This window comes from Nesoenas mayeri (assembly GCF_963082525.1).
Source record: "Nesoenas mayeri genome assembly, chromosome: 1".
NCBI lineage: Eukaryota > Metazoa > Chordata > Aves > Columbiformes > Columbidae > Nesoenas > Nesoenas mayeri.
In genome coordinates, this window is record NC_137541.1 from 196,318,481 (window position 1) to 196,337,125 (window position 18,645).

Sequence of the window (18,645 nt, forward strand, 5' to 3'; positions counted from 1 at the left end):
AAAACATACCAAGAAGTTAAAAAGCTTTCACGATACAAGATCCAGCTACTTATTCCACATATACAAAAACACAGCTAGAGAAATACAATTCAATTGCCAATGCTGAATTTATGGGGAAAGTCTAAAAAAATAGAAAAACTCTGATACCTGGACATCAATTCAGAATGTAACACTGGATAATGCCACAATATGAGCACCCATTTAAAATGAGAAATCCCCAACAAGAGGAGCATAAGGGGATCTCATATGCGTGACAAAAATAGATGAATACTGCACCAAAAACATGCATACAATCGCCATGGTCATTCAGTATGCTACTGATGGTCTAAACAGTGATCTAACACAAGAGTGAGACTGTTTGCAAATGAAATCGAGTGAGTAACTACATATTCATTAAACTTTCTGATGCAGCAAAGTGAGGGCACAGAGCCATCTCTGGGTTCTGGAGCTGTTTTAAGATTCGCTTGTGAAATTTCTCTCTGACACGATTGAACTCCATGATGTCCAGTGGATCCTCTTCAATCCAGAATTTGTGGAATTCATGCATTAAGTAGCCTACAAAAATCATAAAAAGGAGTAAAAGAGATAAATACAATATGCAAAGACTACATACAAAATTAGAAAGAAACCTGCAATTAACAATTACAATTTACACAGAGAATCTTGGTCACTGGAGTCTGACATCTCCCAACACCTTATAGGGAAAAGACTCATGCCTATGATCCTGAAAAGATGAATGATAAGGTGATATACAGAACCATTCACACTGATAAGATATCCCTGTTTTCGGAAGAACTTTGATCCCAAAGTGGGATCTGATTAAGGCCTTTACCCTCACAGTTCTGTGCTGTCCTTCAACCTGAAGAGGAACAACTGACAGGAAAACCATTACATCCAACACTGGAACTCCAATAGACTGGACCCAACCTCTTGATCCCACCTTTTGCAGCAGATGAACCACTGAGGAAGTATAAAAATCTTTCATGCCAACACAGCAAAATGTGCAAGTAAGCTTTATGTATACCAGAAAGTGAGGGCATTTGTTGTAAAAAAGGTTTGTTTTTATTTGTTTATTTCTATTTTATGACAGTTACAACACTCATACTTCTAACATGAAATTTTGAGGTATATTAGGTATATATGCATAGCCATATTTTCCGCCCCATCCATTTGAGAAACTTCATTCAAAAGATACTTTAAATACACCTTCAAATATCTTCCATATATTCCAACAGCCATAGGCTGTTTCATTCCAAGAGATATTACCTTCAAAACAAAGCTCAGTAGAACCTCTTAAAAAAACCCCAAACAACAACAAAAAAACCCCTGCTACATAAAACATAACACATTGTTAGTTCTTTACGCCCCAAGACCCAGGAGATTTCCAAGAGGTGCCTTCTTGCACTTGAGCAGCAGCTGAGTCGAGCTACTGAACAAGGCAGTTCCGTGCATTGTGTGGACGGGCAGAGGAGGCAGCAGAACCTGGGGGCAGGGGCCAAATGCAGTTTTCAGCTCTGTGTGTGTCCCCACGGCCCGAGGGAGCAGAAGGGCTCACAAGAGGCGACGTTGTGCATTAGCATTTAGGGGGTCCACGCAGTACAAGCACTGTGCTCCTCTACCAGCGAGGCTGCTGGCTGTGCACTGTAATTTTGAATTTCCAGTTCAGTCATGCAGCCTGTAGGCATTTAATGCAGCCGAACGGTGTCTGGGTTTGTAGGTAATTTGAAGGAAACCTAGGATGACTTTGGTAGGGAGAGGAGAGAAGCTGCAAGACCGTAAGAGCAGGGATTTGTCAGACTCAAACAGATAATCTTTGGATGAATCATCCTTGCTCCAGGAAATTTTGTCTGTTGATGCTTCCTCTACAATAAAGTCCATTTGATAACCTCAGGTTTTGGTAGGCTGGTAGGCAGAGCATTGTAGGAACATCCACCACCTTTACCGGCCCATTACTACACTAGAGACCCATGTGAGTTTTATCTTGCTCCATAACTCCTACATGCATAGGCTATAGAGGGAAGAGGTGTCTGTGGCAGTTGCACTTCTCCCCCTGAGAACTGGTGTGGGAGTTGCACATCCCCCTCTGAGAGCTGGAGCCTTCAATGGGGCAGTTAATGGCTCTTTTGTGGGACCCGGAGTAGGCTGACAGGGTCATTAGCAGAGGAGGGACCCAGAGAAGCCCAGATGCTTCTGGAATGCCCACAGCCAGATCTGACTAGACTATAAAACGGGGTTCCCGCCAAAGATTCCCTTTGTGTGGTCTTCTTGAAGCAGCGGGTCTGCTGAGCTGGAGCCCTCCCCTTAGATTGGAACACCATCTAAGGAAACTTCCCGGGATTGAGAGCACCTCACCTCCTCATTTGGGTGAGCTATAATTTACTGGATGTATCCTTGAATAAGTCCTTGCCTAACCCAGCCGAGTGATAGTTTACCCTGGAGTCAGAGGGCTATGGTTTGTTTCTTGTGTGTGCATGCATACTGTGGGGATCCTTGTTATTCTCATTTTGCTGCACCCCAATAATCTCCTCAACTCATATCCGAACCTGTATTTTATGTTGTCGGAGTGCTAACTAATTGTATAAACCCTGTTTTGGTTGGTTTATTGGTGGCACTTTTCCAGCCAGAATAAAGTCTGATTTGGAACTTGTTGTTCGCCTAAAACTGACTTTGGGGTGTCTCTATAACAGTGTCCAAGTCAGCTCTCCCTCCAACATTGTCATGATGAACTGGCCATACTGGCCAGCAGACACACTGGTCCTAGGGCACAGTCCTAGGCCCAGCCAGCAGAACAGTCCCTCCTGCAGCCAAGACTTTGGCAGTGGCAAAAAGACACTAAGTGTACCAAACCATGTCTCTTCCTCCTCCAGATTCACTGGTGGCAGATTTTAGCCATGGCAAGAAACCATAACCAATAACAGAATATGAAGATACGGAAATGCAACCAATCATACTAGACATAACTCTTCACAAGGCCACAGGCACATCAAGAATTTGGCAAAAAGAGTAACCCTTTCAATGAAAAGATGACCCAAAGATGCATAAGTAGATATTTAGGTAGGTACTTACCTGCATTTTTTTATTTATCAAGCAAACCACCACCAAAGACAAAAGCCTGGCAGCTACACTGCCCAGTGTTCGTACCAGCCAGTCCAGCTCGGGCAGCAACACAGACACCATCACAAAAGGGAGAGCCCTGCTGCACTGTGTGATCTGATCACACAGGATTTTGGGGGAGTGAGTCTTACTAAACAGCATCCTTGTCTGAAAAGCCCATGCTATTTAATGAGAGAGATGCACACAACACCAACATTTGACATTTACCCAGTTAAGCAATAATAAAATATTACAGCTGCAAAATAAGCAAAAAAATATATATGATATCTATATATACGATATGATATAACCAAACTTAAAAAAACCAACAACCACCCCAAACCATTACAAAACCAAAGCCTTTTCAATTGTCATAAATGTGGAAATAAATGTGGAAAAATGTGTCATAAATGTGGAAAATAGTGCATCCTGACTTCTTTTAAGTTTCTTGTCTATATATTGAAAAAAAATATTAGAAGTGTTGCAACCACTGTGCAAGGATGCACAGCAGGCCTGTGCTGTAGAAAGGATGCTCTAATACAGGGAAAGAGCTGGGAAGCATTATTTTGATGGGGGACAACTTTACTGAAGCATGGAGGGTAATGCCTGAGTGTAGATGCAGATATATCTTAAGACAGTTTGATTTATGGGGAAGCACTCTCTGCAAGTTCTTTAAAGTACCTTTAATTTCTTATTATTATTTAAAACCAGTCTAAGAAGACAGGAAGGTCACTTTTCAGGTCATTGGAGGTTTTTGTTTGGGATTTTTTGTTTCATATTCGTTTGTTTTATTCCTTGGTTTGGTAGTGTCATCCATTACAACTATGAGCTGAGTCCAAGTATTTAAAGAACGGGTAGTATAAAAGTGTTAGCAGGAGTTCAGATCATGAATTCTTTCCCCCTTCCCAGCACTTACAGAACGTTTGCTGAAAGTGAGTTAGTGTTGGTGCTTCTGGAGCAACGTTGTAGAAATGGGTCTTCAGAGCTCCGCTCACGAGCAGGTTGTACGCGAGGTCTGTTATGTTAATGCCCACGATAGCAAAAGAATAGCTGTAAGAAAAAGAAGCGGCAACACCGGTGTACTGTTTGTCTTCTTTTAGCACACTATAAGAAACACTAGTGACACTGACACTGCAGATTGTGTTCTACTGAGGTGTATTAATTCTCTCTCTCTCATGAGCTTCCAAGGCAGAAAACAAGAAAAACACTGATCCTACTTTGTGCAGCCTAATGGCTGCGTTTCCCTTGTGAAACATATGGTCACAGCAAAACCAGGAATTTAGTCACAGTGCCAGCATTTTCAGTGGAGCAGCACAGATTCCTTTCTACAGAACAAGAGCAATCTCTGGCGCTCCTGCACTCGCCTCTGACACCCTGTGTGTCAGCGAGCACTCTACATTGTGGCTGTGTCTGCAGGGTGACCCGGCATTTGGTGTTTCAGCCCATCTGCCCAACTGGAATTCATTACCCACAATCAGGAAAATTAGGTTTCAAGGATCAGTCCTATGAAGACATTCATACGGCTAAAAAGATCCAGCTGTGAAAAAGATCCAGCTGAGGCACCTCCATTTCTTGCTGAGAACTGGATACACAGGCCAGAAAACAAGCAAAAACATAAATCAGAGCATGCTGGCAACAGAAATAAGAAAACCAGACTCATGAAGCAAACCCCTGCCCTGTTAAGAGATATCAACATGGAAAGTATATAAGCACAACAGAACTCAGAAATGGGAAGTTATTTCTTAATTTGTGAACCTGTTGCATAAAGAACTTGATATTTCTGGCAGTGACTGTTTTCCAAGAAAAAACATGTGATGTCCCACACTCATTTAGTGATAAAAGTGAACTTGTTTAGTTATACAGTGTTTTTTTTTTAAACTCTTCTAAACACAGCTGTCTTCTGTAGATTATCCTAGGTATTATTCCAGTTTGCTATCAAGAAAACTGAAATACTTTCCTTTTTTTTTTAATCTTTGACATATTTCAGGAGGAAAAAAAATATCCAGAAGTTAACTGCAACTTGAAACCTAATGGCAAGTTTCACAGGAAAATGAAATACGGGCATTAAAGCATTGTATTACAGATTTTCAGATACACTCAAAAGGAACATCCAGTTCCATACTCATGAGTAATGCAGCTATACCAAAGCCACTACTTAAAAGAAAAATCTCAGTACTATTTCTTTCCTATTATACTTTCCTGAAAGCGGATCAGAACTGTGTCTGACAGTAAGAAGTGAAACTTGATCACATTATGTGCTAAGAAGAATTAAATAGATATTAATCACTGCTCTATTCATAGCACAGATAAAAAGCTTCTCCTTGCCATACCATTTTTGGGTTATTTTTCCTAATTCTTACTTCAAACTATTTTTCCTGTAATCTTCAATCAAAGGTGTGGTTAGGACAATACTTATTAGTATGCACACTGAAATGTCCTTTAAGAAGTGACCAGGAAATACCTTTTTAACCCCAAATACATAGCATAATTGTTTACTGTTGTGTTTGTGGCAGCTTTAAAAAGATTTTTAACTTACCCAATTGCCTTATCAAACTTTTTCTTCTCCCATTCGGCTTTGCTCAGTTGGCTGGGGAGTGAAAAAAAAACCACAACAAAATCCAGATATTGCCATGCATTGTTAATTGACAAATAGTTTCTTTCTTTGCTATTATAATTTTGACTGAACAGGGTATTTTATTAATATCTCTGTTGATATGGCTAATCACACTTAACTCTGCTTCTGACTGCACAGGTTGGTATAAAGAGAATTGAAATGGATAACCAGCTTTATAGCATCACTGATAAACTTCTCTCATCATTACAAAGTGTGCGCCTGCACCAATGCTCTCAGTAAAAGCCACCTCAATTAAGTCTGAGCTACACTAAAAGCTGAAAATATTACTTTTCTTTTAACTAATCAAAGATTATTTTAGCCTTTTGTGTTCTTGAAGACATATGCGACGCCCATCACTGGAGGCACAAGTCACCCGAGGTGGCAAACATGAAAAATACACCTCTGCTAGAAAGTTTGTTATGTCCAGCCCAACTGGAAACCACTTAAAAGCCAAAAATAAGGAATACTATTTCCTATTATTTGGCAAAATAATGTAGAGGTTCTCAAGGATACAGAGGGTACCTCCCTCAAAACAGAATTACTTAGGGAACTGTTTAATTCTAGGTTAAATTTCTGTTCAACATTTTCCTTTAAAAGAACTGCCTGATGCAACCAGTCAGCCGACATTCCACTACCCAGACCTTAACTGTACCCACTAGAATGGACCAAGTTCAGCAGAAATCACTGCCCACATCTATCAGCAGCTGAAAGCAGGCAGGGAAGCAACCCAAACCAGTGGACATGCCTGTGGGAATTTCCCCTTAGTAAAGCAAATCAGAGCTTGCAAATCTTAGACAGCTATGTGTGAAAGTGTCTTTCTTGGGTTAAACCTGAACTACAGTAAGTATGTATTACGCTGAAGACAATCCCCTGAAATTCACATAAATATGGCACTTAAAAATTGTAGTCATTAAGTATTAATGACGCTCAAAGGTTTGTCCCCATCCTGAACTGAGTGTTACCAGGCAGCATGTGTGAGGATAAACCTTCTTTAAACTGGCTTGGTGTGCAGGAATATACTCCTTCTCTAAAATCTCAGCCATCTTTGTAGGTTGTGGCATAACAGCAGTTAAAAAAACCCAAGCAAACGTTGAATTAAGGTGGTGCATGTAGGATGTGGACAAGCAATACAGTTCAACAGAAATGGAAATTACATTGATCAAGATCACATCAGAAACCAGCACAGCTGCTAAGCAGTCACACCAGGATGAATGCCACGGGCACCACCAGCAGCATTCACCTTCTACTAAACACTCTTTCAAGAGATAGAAATTGCACATGCTCACACAGCACTCCAAGATAGTCCTTGGCAATCAGACATGTAAATGAAGAACACTAATGGGATTCTTTGCTTCACCGCCCTGGTACTGAATACTCAGCATCTGAGTAGTATAGTTCAGTTTCCCACATAAGAGTTCAGCTAAACAAAAATCATGGCTATTTTCTGTAACGCTCCTTAAGCATCATGACAATCCCTGTGCACCAGCACACATTAATAAAAATCATCCATGGGCAACACAATACGTAAAGGCAAGATGGGAATTGTGAGTAGTGCTTGTAGGAAGAGACTGGATGCCAGTATGTATAGGAAACCTGAGACAAACAAAAACTGAGGGCTGACTTTCAGGCTTAAAGTCTCTTGTTTTACAGCTCCCTCAACCCTACAAGAGCTTTTTGCCACAGAATTACTATTGGAAACTCAGCCACAAAATACTGAGGAAATTAAAATCTTCACGGGATTCAGCTGTGGACATGCTATATGGATATCTAACACTACTGGCAAAAGAAAAATGTCTTTTGAAGGTAACTGATTATTATGTAACTGGCTATGAGCCATTTCTGCCCCCCTTAAATAATTATGGAATAAACCTCCTACTCACAAATAGCTTGTAACGCAGAATTTTTGCTACTTGAACATACCTGATCTCTCAGCAGTCACGATATTGGACTAGCCAGATTAGACCCATTATTAGTCAAGGCATCTGGAGTATGTGACTATAAATCAAAGTGCTCTTCAATGGTGCTAACAAACCCTTGGCCTAGACTACTTTTGATTATCACATGATACTGTGACCACAGTAGCACTACTTAGACTGTTTTCCTATGGGGAAAAATCACCCAAAATTTCTTGGTCAAGCCTGGTACTAAATGGATCTAAAATACAGTACTTTAGCTACATCAAGCAAGGTTGATTTCATTCTTTGCACATAAGCATGCTCAGATGTACCCAGTGCTGCAGCATCAGCTATGTTTGAGTTAACTTCAGAGAAAGGAATATGGATCTCTCGGTGTTGCAACAAAGACTTTCTGTTTATAACATGGCAAATTGCAGTACAGTTTGATCTTTATTTACATGTAGAGTCTCATAAAACTAAGAAAAAGAAAAAGATACCTTAGTTCCTTCTTAGTGACTTCCCTTCATTATGAAAACACAAAAAGAAAGGTAAACAAAAATACAAAATCACTTGAAATTAGAAGTGAAACCATTTAACATTGTTTGACTATTTCTAAGATTCAATGTACAAGCATTTCTCTTGGATTTGATCAGTTTTCAGTATCAGCACTTGAAAACAGCCTGTGGCAATACCTGAGCACATGCCCAAAAAAAGAAAAGGAAATAAGCCCCCTCCCAAAATACTGTCCAGCACAGTGCTCTCTCAAATTACTTTTCCTGGTTTCAAGCATTACCTGTATTTAGGGTGAAGAGAGTCAGAGAGAACTTGCTGAGCTACCTCAGTGTCCCATTCAGCAAAATACCTGCAAATATACAAGTTTAGGGTGAATCATTAAAGAAAAATAAGAAAAACCTCATCTTAAATCATATAAGATGTCCATACACACCCTTTTAAAGGTCACTACATGTGTTACGTGGTATGAGTAGCATTTAACATGTTAAATTTATTAAGCTACCAGATCCCTAAAATGAAAGATAAAAGCAGCCTCAAATTACAAGTGCAACCCTATAAGCAGTTAGTGAACATGCATTACCAGAGTCCCCTTTCTACCCACCCTACAAAATCAGTTGTTTATTCCTAGAGCATCTTGGCTGCTGAGCTCAAGAAAAACCCATTCAGGCTTCTTGATCTGGCAGATTAATTAAGCAAGATAAGAGTCATCACAGGAGACTAAGACATGAATTACATCTTAGGGATTCATCTCCAATGGAAGTTCAAAGCCAGAGTCAAGAGTCCAGATCCTCGACTGAGCTTTGCTAGAGAAAGACATATGGACAGTGGATGATTTATGTTCTTTAATCTGTAAAAGCAGAAAATATTTCTTTTCCCCCCTCATAGAGAGGTTATTTTAGAAAATGTTTCTAGGTTATGTGACTACCTGCAGAAGATACAAGAGCTGAAGGAAACAACAGGCATTGATGAATTCCCAAATCACTGACCACAGATGCGGTACTAACACCTGCTCTGTGTGAGGCAGAAGGGAATACTGATGTAAACTCACTGCTTAATTTTGGATATTGACAGAAAGAATAAGCAGTCCAACTACAGCAGTCTGCCATCAGTGGCTGCATTTCAAGTGTTTTGCCTAAGAATTCGGCATGAAATTCCGAACAAGAGAGCTGAGCAGTAACGTAACCCTCCCACCCACCCACTTCCAGGGCATTTTGTTTAAGGAGATCTATATCTTGGTGAAAATATACTTTAAAGTTTCTTTCTTTTGGGAAAAGAGTGCTAATCTACTGTGTCACAGCAAAACTAAAAAAACCAAAAGGCTTAGCAAGTGGTATTACTGAGTTGAATTAGGAATACTGAAAGGAGAACCCCCAAGAAGAGATACTCCACAAAAATTGGGCTAGCAAATAAATTCTTTCAGTTTCTGCTATGAAGTCCTGAACACTTTTATAAGTTATTCCCACAGACTTGCTAATAACCTTAAAGTAAAGCTGCTATCCATGACTTCAGACACACTTAAAGCACCTACAGAGGAACATACTTACACCAAGTTATATAAGCCCAGGAGACCCATCCCTCTGAAGTCTGTTTTAGGATCATCACCTTGGAAACCAATTTCACACCACTGCTTCGAAATCCGAGCTTTCAGTGGCGAATTGGGCTTCAGGCATTTCCACAACTAGGAAGATTACAGGTAAAGCATAATGAAACTTCCACATATTAGTACAGCTTCTTCTGATGTAAGATCACTGCATTACAACCCAAACACAAAATCAAATTAAATTCCTAGGGGTGAGGAGAGTGTGAGGAAAAGCCCAAACCACTCTTAAATATTGCAGATGTTTCAGATCTACAAGGCCCTTCCGACCTTATCGGCACCTGCTGTAATGTCTCCCACAAGGACTTGTGTTGATCACACTTTGTGCATCAAACTAGTGTCTGCCTCCATAAACACAGAGGCAGGAACGGGCTGGAATTTGGTTGTAAATCACTGACAGAGCAGCAGGCAATCAGCCCTCATGTCCCTGAGGCTCTACAGCAATTATTTATCTAGCATCTTTTGCAAGTCTCTGGAAGGGTTATAAATCAAGAGTGCTGACTTGGCTACCACGGTGCTGAAAAGCACATCAGAGAGCATTAAAAAAAATTAAAAAAATCCATACAAGACTAGCAAGTGCCACCTTCATATTTATCTAAGTGGTGAATTGTTCATTGATCTCCCATTAAAAAAAAAAAAAAAAAATAAAAGGACAAAGTGATTTAACAATCCAGATTCTCAGCTGGAGTAAATCCACTTAGCTGCACTGATCCAACGACTTTAATACCTAAATATTATATCACATTGCTAGGCACCTAAAAGCAGCCTAAATTGACGTATCTAACAAATACATACCTTTCTGCACTCCCCATGTTCCATATCACAAACTCACCCTTTCCAAAACGTACTAAGAAGTCAAGTATTCTGCACAAACCATGAGTTGGTGAGTAGGGCCTCAAGAAATGCACTTAGACGAAGCCTACCCAAGGGAAAGAGCTGTATGCACATTCCACCTCCTCCTGCCCCCAAATAAAAGCCCAGAAATTGTATTATTTCAAATGGAGTTAGAATTGCTAAAATTAAAGTGCCTTAAGAAGGTTAAAACTTTAGTGATTTCACTTTGTAATGATTGCATAAAGCATCACTGTTTAAATCGTATCTGCTGTCTTTCTTCTTCATCCATTGACAGTAAATATAGTATTACTAATTAGTCCAATCACATCAGGTTAATCTTTCTCTCATTCATAAAGTGCCCTCCTGGTAAACATGAATAAATGACAGGCATTAGGAACTTGAATTACCCATTGCAGAGATCACTTAGCAGAATACCTAGAAGGAATGAAAATCAACCGGTCTATTCTTCCCCAGCATGGGTTGGAAACCGAATTAAAGCCTTGAATATATTTCCATTTGACATGAGAATTTGCAAAGGCAAAGAGCCTGTGGTAAACAAGTGCCAATACACAGGTTACACTGGAGGCAGATGCTGAAACTAATACTTTCTTCAACATTACAGATTTTACAGCATAAACTGCACTGTTTAATCTCCCCTCAGACAAATGCTTAATTTCCCTTTTGCTTTTATTCTCATGCAGTTATGTTTTTGAAGCACTACTACATAGCTACACATTGTTGCCGACATAATCCTCCGAGCATCTAAGAATGAGCACCTTGCCCTCAGAGGCTGGGTGGCTGGCAAGGAGACCACAGCCAGCTCCTCACCTGTGATCCCATCCTCAACTTCTCACCCTCTGGGCAGCATAGATGCCAAATGTATTTAGGAATGCTTTCCTGGAGCCAAAGGCCTCGTTGAACCTGCAGTCAGGTAGCCAGTATTTTTGGGGACCAACACTGTAGGCTGGCACCTGAATCTCGCACCTCCAAGACACCGGCTTCCTTACTGAGTAAATCTGTGTGTCCTGTTAGCTAAAGGCCACTCTGTCCCCAGAAATGTGTGTGTTTGGCTGCACAGGGGCAAGATTAGAACAGGAGGAGTCCATCTACCCCATCGCACCTGGAGGCTAAAGCCTTCCTTCAGGGGCAGCTCTGGGTTTTGACTCCTCCTCAGCAGGTCTCCCACCTCCCAAAAAGGATTCATCTTTAAAGACAGCTTTCCAAACATCTACAGGAACTCTTTGTCCATTTGTGGCATTTTTCAGAAACAGTTATTTGCATCCATAAGTGCTTATATAAGATGCCCACTGGAATTTTTGGAAGTATGTGGAAGCCCAAGTAATTAAGAAACTTTCCAGAAGCTCCCACTGTAACTTGTGTAAAGCACTACACCACAAACTAGTGGGGAGGACAACACCATCATGTGCTACAAAAACCCCAGCCAAAGTCAGATGGGAGCAGAAGCAGAGGTAGCATTTACATTTTCAATATTTTTTTGTTTAAAATAATTAAAAAATCCTTCAAACAGATGGTATGTTTTTACACACCTCTGAAAGTTCTGTAAGAAGGCATTTTTCTTGTAGATAAGCTCATTATCACTATTCTATGTTTCTTGCCATTTCTCTGAAGCCAGAAACAGGATCAGAAGAAATACCAGGACTTGCTATTAGACAATTTCCTCCCCCTGCTTTGTCTTCTCAGTTCCTTTCTAATATAAGAGATCTCCAGCTTTCCCTCTACTTAAGGCTTTAAGATTATCTTCCTGAAAAATACTTTCATTATCTGCTCTAGCACAAAGCTTTCCTGAAAGTAAAACCCAATTGGTATGGTTTTCATTGTTCTGCATATATTACCTAAAGAATGGTTAAAAATATGTTTGGTAAATATAAATGTGCAAGTCCTCATGTCCTGCCCTTCCATTCCATATAATGAAAGCAAGAGGTTTACCACTGGGATACACAGACAATGTCTGCAAAAATACAAGAAACTGAAGAAAAAAAATGTTTATTCTGGTTAAGAGAGAAAAATATTCTTCTCACGTTGAAGAAAGGTGTACTGAAGTATGACATGGGGCTATTTTTCCAGCGCTCACAGTGGAGAGCTGTTATCTGCAGTAGGAGCTGGGTATCCAATGCCTGGATATATTCCAGCCAAGGGACACACACTCGTCAGGCAGGGAGCGAGCTGCTTGCTTGGCAGGTGTTACACCCAGAGCAGAACCACATGCTGTACAGACTTACCTTAAAACAGGTCCATGATGAGGGAAGGTGCCAATACCACTTCATTTTTAAAGAAGGTTATAAACCAGGCTGTTTGGAGCTGACATGAATAAAGGATGCCCTCTGAGCATCTCTCAAGCACCTACCTTCAAGAGCATTTCCTCATGTTGCGGATTCTCCGAATCGTATGGCTCTCTGCGCAGCTTTTCAACCTCTGCAATCAGATTTCTGTACCCCACAATCTGCAGCAGGCACGCCTGGAGAGATACTCCCAACCTTGGGGGAAAGAAGTAATCCAGCTCAACCATACATCGCCATGAAATAGCACTGCTGTATACGTGGCCATTTAATTCACACGAGTAACGTTACCTCAAGCAATCAATAGACTAACATTTAATTACAATGGGAGAATTTCCAAGAGATCAGTGTTACATTAAACAAGGCCTTGTGAAACACATAGTGCCTTCCTTAGATGATAAAATTTGGCATTTTTAAAAACTGTGAACGGTGAATTTTCACATTGAAACCTCATTATAACTATACATATCACTGTTGAATGCCTGCAACAATCACATCACTGAATCTCTCCCCTCATTCAAGTGGCAGCTTCTCCAACAATGCCCTGAGACCAGAGATGGGAACTTGGAAAGGGTGAGGGGAGAAAACTCAGCAAAAAACCTAAAAATGCGCATTTTGCTTCCATGCCACAAAAAGTAGCACAAAGAAGATAAAAACCAGAAGTAATACAGTTCAAAGATCTGCCTCTAGGCAGCTTTTCTTTGGTCTCATGTTAAGAATCACCATAGTGACTCTCTTTTTATTATAATACAGATTTTACATTCCCTTTTTACATTTCCTGATGCATACTTAAAAACAAACAAACAAAACAAAACAAAAGTGAAGAAAACCCAAACAAACAAACAAAACCCCCTAAAAGCCCTCACCAAACATGTGGCTTCCAAGGCTTTAAATTACAATGGCTTATTGAGTTTTAGGCTAAGAGGTTATGCAATACAGAAATGCTATGCTCTTAAGAATATTTAATTATAGATGGGAAATATGGGAATAAACCCTTTAATTTTTAATAATGTCTGAAATTATCTGAATGCTTCGTATTAATTGGAGGGCACAGCTAAATCATTCCTCATTCCTCTGAGGAACGCAGGCTGCACTGGTTCCTCATCTGTCTTGTTTGATGTACTGACACATTTTGTTTATTCCATAATACTGTTAAATTTTCTGAGTAGAAGGATTTTTACTCTGATTATCTTTTGAGATTAATCTACAGAACCAGAGATATCATCATTAGACCAGTTCATGCCATTTGTGGCTATAATCCTTTCAGAATTACCTATGCAGTGTTTTCCCTTTTTATTTTATTTTCTTTTTTTTTTTAAAGGTTCATTTGCTATACCCTACATTTTTACAGAAAGGTTGTGTTTCAAAGAAAGCTGAAAAGCCTGACAAGACTACACGTGAATTGCTCCAGTGCATCACTAAATCACAGCCATGATGTTTTTAGCTACTCTGTAACCTCAGAGTAGCTTAGAGCAGAACATCACAGGCAGTGGCAAAGCAGAGCAATTTTATAATAGTTAAAAAAATATATTCTGAAGTTCCAAGCTGCACAACATATATAAAATAAGCCATAGTTGCACGTTATCTGGTTGCCCTTATGGAGCCAAATGCTCGATATGATGTTATTTGTGGGGGAGTGGAATTAGTTTCCCCGTTCTCCTTTTCATTAAGCTTTTGCTCTCCTCCTTGCCAAGCAGAGGATGTGGATGATGCGCTGATGCCCCAGCTCTCCTCCCTGTCACCCTGTGCTGGCGGTGGCTGCTCTTGGAGCACATGAGCAGCGCGCCTGGGCTCGCATCCCCACCACACGCAGCTCCAAGTGCTCCATGAGATGGAGATGCGTCCAAAACTGGGAGTATTTAATGGATTGTTTCCATCGTTAGTGCAGAGTGCACATGTTACCACCTGGTTACTCAATCTACTTGCTCTCACCGCTAGATATACACACTTATCTCAGAGGCATTGATGAAGGGAAATTACTGTGGGCCTCCTCTTCAGGTCAGGGCAGCCCATGGCCTTCAAGAACAGCTCAGAGCAAACAGCTTGGGATGCTAGTTCAGCTCTGCAAAGATGCTACATTAACAAAAATGACTGCATACAGCTTTGCAGAAACAGAGTATGACACATGTCCCCTCGTCCTTACCCCAGGAGATTTCAAGTTTCTACTACACAAGGGAAGGCCAGAGCTTCTGAACAAGACAGTGTGGATGCGGGTTTTTTCATGTTCAAGAGTAGGCAAGCCAATGGGTTTCTCTTAATCCTGCATAAATATCTCCAAAAAACTTAAATATAAAATAAGTGGCTCAAATGTAAAACTTCAGTGTGAATGCTTAAAGTTTAGCAGAACTATGACTAATTTAATATAAGGAACAATTCAGTGGCAAGATGTTTCTGTGTATGGTGGCACCACCTTGCATATGCCAGGCTCCCTTTCCTCACTGTTTTAAAAAGATATTTTACCAGACTGTAAAAATGCTGAGTGCAAGCGTTCTAGCCCAAAAACAATTAAGCATTTGTTCTGCACTAAGCATATGAACATCACCCAAACTAAACAAAAAATAGGGTTGGTTTTCTCTTGAATATTAGGACCAGATCACTCAAAATGTAACTTAAAGTTCAGGGGTCTGATTCAAGCAAGCAGAAATCATTTACACCTCTATTCTCTCTTTCTTCTAGAAGACAGCATTTCTTCAGAGGCCAGAGGAAATACCATGAGGAGAAACAGATCGTGATCTCCAGCATAATACAAAATACTATTTTAATGAATTACTTGTGTGGTTCTTTTTAATTATCCCACCCAGCTACTCAAGGGTCCAACTCCAAGAAGTGAGTACTTGAACAACCCTGACTGCTACCACTGCAGTTGCTGATGTCCACAGGCCAGGCTCTGAGCTGTGCATGTTTACATCCTGCAGTTTCTCCTCATATATAATATCACCTTCACTAATTTTGCTTTTTTTTTCCTTCCCTGAATTCCAGCAATCAGCATTCTGTGCAGTACAAGAGTACCAGAGCTGCAACACCTTCCTCAGAGCAGCAGTGTCTCAGTGAGGCCTCACATCCACCTGAAGCAGCTGCACTTCCATCCCCCTCCCTTGGAGGCCATGTGGGCAAGGTCCTGTGCAGAGACACCCCTGGAAAAGCTCTGGGAGTGGGACCAGACAACATCTACAGGCTTCTCATCTATGAGATTGAGGCGTTCTCTCTGTTTTGTCTCTCTTATTTTCTTTCTTCTTCAATGACTGGGTCACGATTTTTTCAATCCAGGTGGTCAGTGGTCATGTCCACAACAGTTGTCTCTGAGAGAGACACCCAGTGTGCTCTTGAAATACATGCTTCTAAGTGTAAATGTTCGTTGTCAATCTCTTCTTACAACTAAGAACTTGTAGCATTAAAAGAACATCAGCTATGTTGTATTGTTAAAACTTGTGTTTGGATAATTAAAGGCAGTTTTAAAATGTAAACCAGTATACTGTTTATATGTGTTACAACAAGATTTTTTCCCTACTCAAATGTCCACATACGGCCTTGTTAAGAATCTGTCACTGTCACTGCCAGGACCACTTGCCTTGGTGGCATTTTATCCCTGCGGAAGTGGACCCCATAAATCAATGCATCAATGATATAGTAAGACATCGTGATTCAGGAAGCAACTAGATAAAGAGACTCAGGACTTGCCTATTATAGTCACCATAAAAGATCATTCATTTTTCCATCAGCTTTTTGACAGCACAGCTTAAGTTAGAGTTTTATGTTGAGAGACAGCATTCATCTTCAAATTGTCTGCCACAATAGCTATGGAGAATCAGTTCTCCATGGACCTGGGCACTGAGCAAATCAATAATTCCTATTTGTTTTGTAAGGAAACCATGAACTTACTGTGGATTCACATCTGGATTAATTCTTTTCAGCTCCATGATGTCATCTATAGTTTTTTCAATAGCATCAGGGTGAACGCTTACTGAAGTTTGCAGCCTCTAAAAAGAGGTTTTTAAACACATATTAGTGCTTATGGAAATTATTATTCAATAGAAGTTAGCAATGGTAAGTTTGATACCCAAAAGCTTCCAGATTAAGAGACCAGAAGACCCAACTATATCTATCTATCTATATATATACACACACATATATATATACATATATATACACACACACACACACATATATATATATATATACATACACACACCTTGTCAGTACATTCAGCCTGACTGACTAGTTTCCATTGCCCTGCCTTCGTAGACAGTCTATGGCATCTCTGTGGTGGTTCCCAGTGAAGATGAGCTGCACTGAGGTTTTTGATCAAGATGCAGCTCCAGATCATCCACCTAATTACACTGGAATTGCTAGCCTTCATTTGACATCCCCTCTCCCAACACATTGCCATAACAGCAAAATGATTTTCCTTTCTCTTGCACATCATTGCACTTTGTAGAGATGCCCCTGGAAGCTCAGTATTCAAAAACCAACACGCCTTCAAAAAAATTAAGAGGTTGAACTTTCTGGGGCATTGTCTCCAAACTACGCAACTGCTTAAATTACAGCTTTTAAATAAGATTCTGCCTTTCTGTCTGTGCTAGAAGTACATTTGGAAGCACTATGCTGAACTAAGAGCTATGTGACTTTTTTTTTTTGCTAACGCTGGGGTAAGCTTTTTAACATCACTGATTCTCATGCCAAAGAGAAATGAACAGCTGAATGATGCTGTTCAACATATACACAAATGCTTTGTGAGAAGAATTTGGGTTAGCACAACCAGTGCTACAATGAAAGGATGAAGTGACAGAGGCTCTTCTCCATTAATGTATTTAAAAGGAAAGCAGCAAACAAAGTTGTCTTGGCTGTCTAGGTACTGCTGCCTTCAGCCTCTTTTGTCCCTGCTTTCCAAACAAAAAACCTGAGGTGTGAACTGTGTGACCGACTGCAGATTACAGAAATGCTAAGACACAATGAGGAATCAAGCCAAGAAACCCCAAATTACAACACATCACCCTTTTCATCTCCACCATGGCCTGTTGATCCCTTGATTCCATCAGTGCCACAGTGTGCCTGTCCCTGCAGTCTCTCTCCCTGACTTCGCAAGATCACCTGCTATTGTGAACACAAGATGCTTTTCAGTAGAAGATGGTTTTGATGTAAAATCATATCAAACCTTACAGTGATTCTTTGGGGTGAGCAAACTGCACAATGAACAAACCAACTGCCTAAGACACAATACAAAAAGTGAATGATGACCTCTTCCACTCACCTTACTTTTTGAACCTTTCAGTGATGCCTCTGTAAAAGAACAGTATTTGAAAGCATGAAGTCAGAGAAGCTAAATTTATATTGGATCAATTTAAATATTTATTTATAAGAATGAAGTCATACTAATTTTAGCACATGCAGAAAGGTACAAAGGCATGCAGAACTAAGTATTTCACAGTTACCTATTTTCATAGTTCTGGCAGCTCCAGGTTTGGTATTGTAACAGATCCTTTGCAATTCACATCGACCTGTTAGTTTTCTGACCACAAATTTCAGGCAGCGCCACAAGCACTTGCAGTAGAAGTACAGGCATACCTGGATAAACATCCTGGTAAAAGAAGAAGCCTGAAAATAAGAGTCTTGAGCAGAGTTTGTTTTAACAAAGTCACCACCCAAACAGAAGGTACTCCTTCACCCCAAATTCCCATTGCCTAAGGGCATCTTTAAAGTAAAGACAGCATTCAAACCTCTAACGTTTGTCCTGGTGTCAAATCATGCTTTTTGGTCTTAGCCAACAAAAGAACCACACATGAAGCACAGAATAAGTCAACTGTA

At 40.3% G+C, this 18,645-nt stretch overlaps 1 protein-coding gene across 2 annotated transcripts; it reads right to left on the reverse strand.

Annotated features, from left to right (window-relative positions):
* Window positions 1-382: 382 nt before the first annotated feature.
* ELMOD1 (ELMO domain containing 1) lies at window positions 383-18,417 on the reverse strand (the record flags this gene model as incomplete). Of its 2 annotated transcripts, XM_080344866.1 has the most annotated exons (10): window positions 383-555; window positions 4,010-4,143; window positions 5,630-5,680; window positions 8,100-8,123; window positions 8,396-8,464; window positions 9,660-9,793; window positions 12,912-13,041; window positions 16,723-16,820; window positions 18,092-18,120; window positions 18,273-18,417. In XM_080344866.1, 10 exons carry the CDS (start codon window positions 18,415-18,417, stop codon window positions 383-385), a joined length of 987 nt encoding a protein of 328 aa, XP_080200992.1. The 2 variants fall into 2 exon arrangements, with proteins under 2 accessions (XP_080200992.1, XP_080200993.1); XM_080344867.1 differs by lacking the exon at window positions 8,100-8,123.
* Between the last annotated feature and the right edge of the window lie 228 nt (window positions 18,418-18,645).